General features: G+C 38.5%; 1 protein-coding gene and 1 long non-coding RNA gene across 2 annotated transcripts in view; one reads left to right on the top strand and one right to left on the bottom strand.

Annotated features, from left to right (window-relative positions):
- MDN1 (midasin AAA ATPase 1) overlaps nt 1-6,398 on the bottom strand; it is a 174,773-nt gene that overhangs the window by 96,565 nt on the left and 71,810 nt on the right. Inside the window, exons 28-33 of the mRNA XM_040474169.1 lie at nt 6,189-6,323; nt 5,969-6,107; nt 5,231-5,369; nt 4,837-4,967; nt 2,725-2,869; nt 352-481 (exon numbers count right to left, since the gene is read on the bottom strand). Of these exons, the coding sequence (XP_040330103.1) occupies nt 352-481; nt 2,725-2,869; nt 4,837-4,967; nt 5,231-5,369; nt 5,969-6,107; nt 6,189-6,323 (819 nt within the window). The remainder of the gene's footprint in view (nt 1-351; nt 482-2,724; nt 2,870-4,836; nt 4,968-5,230; nt 5,370-5,968; nt 6,108-6,188; nt 6,324-6,398) is intronic.
- Nucleotides 1-6,398, top strand: part of LOC121029782 (uncharacterized) — a 22,597-nt gene that overhangs the window by 6,978 nt on the left and 9,221 nt on the right. The window contains exon 2 of the long non-coding RNA XR_005789888.1: nt 3,360-3,449. This is a non-coding gene — a long non-coding RNA (uncharacterized LOC121029782). The remainder of the gene's footprint in view (nt 1-3,359; nt 3,450-6,398) is intronic.

Consider the following 6,398-nt stretch of genomic DNA (forward strand, 5'->3'; position numbering starts at 1 on the left):
AGACAGAATGTGAGAAGGGGAGGGGCAGAGAGAGAGGGAGACACAGAAGCCGAAGCAGGCTCCAGGCTCTGAGCTGTCAGCACACAGCCCAACACGGGGCTCGAACTCACAAACTGCAAGATCATGACCCGAGCCGAAGTTGCTCGCCCAACCAACTGAGCCCATCCAGGTGCCCCCAAATAGCCTATTTTCTTACATCTATTTGTTCCCATTTCTCTATCTCCTCTTCTCCTTTTAACATGCCAACATATATACACTGCTAATGTCCTATACAACACCTCTCATTCCCAACATACAATCCCCTCCACCTCATAACCACCATTACAACCTGTACCAACTGAAAAAACTCACCTTTATGATCTACTTTGCCCAGAGACAATCCTGGACGAAGGTTATGGCTGATAATCTGAATTAAATCTTCACGACCTGTGCTTTGTGGGCACCATATTTCTGTAAACCTGTTTCTTAAGGCAGGAGACAACTACAAGAAACAAAAATTTCAATATGAATGGATACTTATGAGGAAAGTTAGAGAACAAATCCTTTGAAGAAATGTTAGCTGTGAGTCTAACAAATACCAAATGCTCCTCTTATTATCTCTACTAGTAGGTACAATTTATTAAAGGTCTACTTTGTTCTGGCTCCTTCCATATGTCATCTCATTAATCTCCACCACACCCCCCAACACCATATTCCCATCACTTTCTTTATAGACATACAGAACTTCAAGGTTTTATAGAGTAAATGGTGTAAGTTGAATTCTAGCCCCAGTGGGTGATTCCCAAACCTGAATACTTTCCCCTAAGCAAAGGCCATTCCTTTACCTTCAGTTACAAAACCAATGTTTTAGAGAAAACAAATGCTATTGTGCGATAAGGGGAGAGCTGTCTGAAGTCAGAGAAAACATCTTCTAAGTGGCTCAAAGAGGAACAGCCAAATTAGTAAGGAGGTACATATTTTACCTCTTGCATAACAAAGAATTGTTCTTCCAGTCTTCCAGTCTTATGGATTCCTCTTACCCTTCCCCTATTAATAAGCATTTACAATGCCACATATGCACATAACTATTAGTTTATCATTGCTTGCCTATAACTTGATAAGCTCCATCCATCTATCTGGCCTACTGCAACAGGACCAGGAGCAATGCCTATACCCAGGAGCAGCTCAACCAAGACCCAGTGAATGTGTGAGTGTTCCCTGTTGCCATCCTAAACAAGCAGTGCTTCTGGTCTTCAGCATTCTACCTCACTCTGCTTGCTAGGTGTGCCAAAACAATAAAGAGCTTTCCCTTAGGTAAAAGTTGGCAATCTTTTTCTAAGAAAAACTTAAACTATCTTAACCTAAGCTAACACACACAATGTCAAAATCAGATCTTTCTACGGGATTTCCATTTGCCAAGGAACTTTTTTTTTTTTTTAATGTTTATTTAATTTTGAGAAAGAGACAGAGTGCAATTGGCAGGGGGAGGGAGACAGAATCCAAAGTGGGTTCCAGGCTCTGAGCTGTCAGCACAGAGCCCAACAAAGAGCTTGAACTCACGAACTGTGAGATCATGACCTGAGCCAAAGACAGACGCTTAGCCGACTGAGCCACCCAGCCAACCCAGGAACCAGTTTTCACATTATGTTTGAAGCTGTGATATACTTTATTACGTCTCTTAAGAACATTTCAAGAGGCACAGCAATAATCTTTCTTGTTACACTACAGAGGAAAATCAAGCCCAAAACATCATGTTCACATTTCAGGGGTATCCACCAAATTACCAAGATTTTTAATTACTTTCATTCACAATCAACCTCCGTTCTCATCATCCCTGACCTATCACCACATTACCATTTTCCTAACTCTAACAGACCAGGATCGACACAGAGGAAGACTTCTCTACTGAGAGGCTTCATGAACCTGAAAGCTATGGTGTTCAGGGTATTGGATCCTGGCTGAATCCTAACACTACCCCCCATGAACAGAAGGAACTGCTTTCCACCCTTTCCTTTACCAATAGTCTAAGCATAACCCACAAATCCTTAGAACAGATAGGCTCCACTTGCAAAACCAGAAGAGGTTCCTGGCTGCAACATTTTTGTCACTCTAAAATCACTCAAAGCCATACTCCTGTTTAAAAAAGGAGACTCCAGAAGCAGAGTTTAAGATTAAATTAAAAAGATTAAATTTTAGTTTCGGAGCAGTGGGCGGCTCAGTCAGTTGAGCGTCTGACTCTAGATATCAGGTAAGTCGGGATCTCACTGTCATGAGATTAAGCCCCGTGTTGGGCTCTGTGTTGAGTGGAGCCTTCTTGGGATTCTCTCTCTCTGCCTCTCTCCTGCTGGTACCCTCTCTTGTGCATGTGTGAGCTCTCTCTCTCACAATAAACTTTAAAAAAATAGATTAAATTTCAGTTTCATCTTTTCTCATCCATGAAAGTAGGAAAATAACTTTCAGTCAAAGTTCTTGTGAGAATTTGTTATGGTAACATATGTAAAGAGTTGAGTTGGGCAAAGCGACTGACACAATGAAATTTCAGACACATACACACCATGAGATGTAAAAATAAGGAAATGTTTTTGTCAGACTTCATTTTTGTAATAATTCTAAACTATCTTTCTAGGCTTTAAATTATTACCCAATATAAAATTCCAAATGCATTTTTACATGTTATATTTACAGCTACCAGTGAACTGAGGTCAAAAACTGGAAAAAAATTATGCTTTAGGAACACAGTTTTACCTCTTTTTTTCCAAAGTCGCCCCCAGGGTTCATGGTTGCTAAGATACGGAATTTCTTCCCAGCAGTCAACAGCTCTACCTCATTATCCTTGTCTTCTACACTGCCTTTTTCAGCTAATACCAAGGACTTTTCCACTTCAAGGACACTAAAAGAAAAATCGGAGAATTAAGATTAGAAAAGGCTCATGTACTCTTCTATTTTGTGGTCTTCAACATTCTTTTAAAAAGGAAAAACGTTATCTCTTCTGCTGAGCTTTGACTTTAATAATTTCCTACCACAAATTTTTACATGACTCATTATCCCAATTCCTGTGTAATGGAACAATACTTCTGATCGAAAGAAAAAAAATTCCTTTTATCCATTTGTTTTAAAAATGCACAAAAATGCATTAAAAAAAACTCCATGCAAATATTCATGGTGGCATTATTCATAAAAGTAGAAACAACACAAATACCATCAAGTGCTGAGTAGATAAAAATATGGTATAACTATACACTGGAATACTCTTAGGAATAAAAAGGAACAAACTACTAACATAGGTTACAACATGGATGAACCTCAAAACGATGCAAAGTGAGAGAAGAATCAATTTATATGAATGTGCTGAAAAGACAAATCTTTTCTCTTTTTTGCAGAAAGTAAGTTTTGCAGAAAGTTGCCTGGAGCAGGAGATGGCATCAGAAGTATACTGTAAAGGGGCCAAATAGATGCATCCTTCTGTGATGGTAGAAACATAAAACTGGGTTGTGGGGTCTCAAAACTCAGTAAATTTACTAACCTATTGAATTATACATTTAACATGGATACATTTTATGGTGTGCAAATTAAACTTCAAAAAAGAAAAATAGATATACATCAAAATTCACACTGGTCTGAGATTTTGAGGCCTTGCAGCCATAACATTTAGAATTCTGATTCTAGTTCTTTCAAAGAATTTAGATAATGGTCACATAAAATTTGCCTTAAAAAAGTTGTAGGGGCACCTGAGTGGCTCAGTCGGTCAAGCATCTGACTTCAGCTCAGGTCATGATCTCATGGTTCATGAGCTCCAGCCCCATGTTGGGCTCTGTGCTGACAGCTCGGAACCTGGAGCCCACTTCAGATTCTGTGTCTCCCTCTCTCTCTCTGCCCCTCCCCTGCTCGTACTCTGTCTGTCTCTCTGAAAAATAAACACCAAAAAAAAAAGAAAAAAAAAATTAAAAAAAAAAGTTGTAACTTGGGCTCATTTGTTTTAGCCTCAACACACCACAGTGCCATCTTTCTGATTACTGACAGCAAAACAGAAAAACTAGGCCCCTTAAAGGACCCTGAGTGGTAAAGTCAAAACAAAACACAAAAACGGTAACTCATTATTATTTTCAAATATTTACTATGCACCTATGGAGAATATTACTGTGCACAAGAATTAATATCTATAAAAACCAGACCAGTAAAACAGTATGGAGGTACCTCAAAAACTTAAAAATAGAAGTACCATATGATCTAGTAATTCCACTACTGGATATTTACCCAAAGAAAATGAAAACACTAATTCAAAAAGATATATGCACCTCTATATTTACTTTAGCATCATTTACAACAGCCAAATTGACAAGCAGTCCAAATGTCCACCAATACATGAACGATTAGAGAAAACATGGTATATATACATATACAATGGAATATTATTCAGCCATAAAAAGGAATGTAATCCTGCCATTTGCCAACAATATGGATAGAACCAGAGGGTACAATGCTAAATTAAGTAAGTCAAAGAAGGACAAATATAATGATTTCACTCCTAAGTAGAATTTAAGAAAAGAAACAAAGAAAAAAAGAGACAAACCAAGAAACAGACTCTTAACTATAGAGAAAAAAACTGATGGTTACCAGAGGAGAGGTAGTTGGGGGGATGGGTGAAATAGTTGAAGGAGATTAAGAGTATACAGATCACGATGAGCACTGTGTAACATATAGATTACTGAATCACTACATTATACACCTACCTGAAACTAATATAACACTGTGTTAACTAGATGGGAATTTTTTAATTTTTAAATTAGTTTAAAAAAATAAATAAATAACCAGACCATCACAAACATCAAACACAGGGTAAATCTCTTACACATATACCTATTGAGTCTTTCCAGAACAGAGTCGTCAGCCAGTGAGATTTCATCCAAGAGAAAAAAGCCATCCTCCTTCATGGCCAGAACCAGAGGACCATCATGCCACTCAAAAAGTCTTGATGTATCAATTTCTTCCTACAATTTGGAAAAGAGGGGTGTGAAATTAAAGAGCAGATGGCTCCACAAGATTCTGCAGAAATTAAGGGTCTAAACATAAGGAAGAAAGCCTGTACAACAGGATGCTCATGAAGGCCTCTTGTAGACAAGTGAAAATCTAAAGATACATATCAAACCTCAAATCAAAAGTCTCACCATAAACAAATTCCACAGCTGATTCATGCACAGAACCAACTGCAGTTCTTCAAATGAATAAACACATCATTTATTACTGGACAAACCTTGTCCTTTGGCTTCTGTCTCACTGGTCGCAGCCCTCCCAGGAAATCCGATGTCTCCATGTGTAAGTGGCAGTTAACAGAGTATAGTTTCTGATTTGCCAAGCCTGCAAACATTTGACAGACAGTAGTTTTCCCACACCTGTTAAGAAATACACACCAGATTAGTAAGGACCATAAATTCCAAACACACACCCACAAACACCCTAGTGAGCAAAAGAGGGGAGCCCTGGTGAAGGCCTCACTAGAGCAGACACTGCAGGCCAACCAGGACCTCTGCACCCTGGGCTAGGGGTACCCTTCCCCCAAACACCCGCACCCTACAATGTTCCTTATCTAGAAAAGCAAATACTGCATGAATTTCATTCTTTCCTACTTCTAATAACAACAACCAATGGATGGGAGAGAAATCCAATCCTTACAGACTTTCAAGTGATAGTATCTCATCTGCTGTTCTGTATATGTCTATAGAATGAATGTCACGATTCAGAAGAATTACAAAGGAAAAAAACTGCTCTAATGATAATAATGCAAGAAACCTTTTTTCCATCACAAAAGTCTGAAGGAAAAGTAAACAATAGACCTCTTACATGCCCTTTAAAAAAAAAGAGGAAGGGAGAAAAGGAAAAGAAAAAACAAAGATTGTATTCCTGATAACCCTTCAGAGATAACTCAAGTACTCCCATGGAACTGAACTGATCCATCATAATGAGTTCCAGTCACAGAAGCAGAGGAACTTACCCAGTGTCCCCAACCAGTAGCACTGGTTCACCAAATTCCAGCGCCCTTCCTACCAGCATGGCCAGTCTCCGCATGCCCTCAGTCCACACAATGTGGCTGAACTCAGATTCCAACATGGATACCCGAGTGGACAATTTACCTATAAAAGGCAGAATAAATATTTAGCTTCTAGTAAGAGTACAACTCAATTCATTTTCTCTAGATATTCTGACCTACTCACTCAGTAATTTTAAGACATTTTCTTTGGAGAAAAGGGATTGAGGACACAATTTTTTCTTGAAATGTTTTTCAATAACTTCTTGAATCACATCAATTTCCTCCTGCTTCCTGACTCGGCCTGCGAGAAGCATAAAACCTAAAAAAAAAAAAAGACAGAAAGGAAAGAAAGAAAGAAAGAAAGAAAGAAAGAAAGAAAGAAAGAAAGAAAGAA

Source organism: Herpailurus yagouaroundi, unplaced genomic scaffold (assembly GCF_014898765.1).
Source record: "Herpailurus yagouaroundi ecotype Mexico unplaced genomic scaffold, PumYag 139, whole genome shotgun sequence".
In the NCBI taxonomy this organism is placed as follows: Eukaryota; Metazoa; Chordata; class Mammalia; order Carnivora; family Felidae; genus Herpailurus; species Herpailurus yagouaroundi.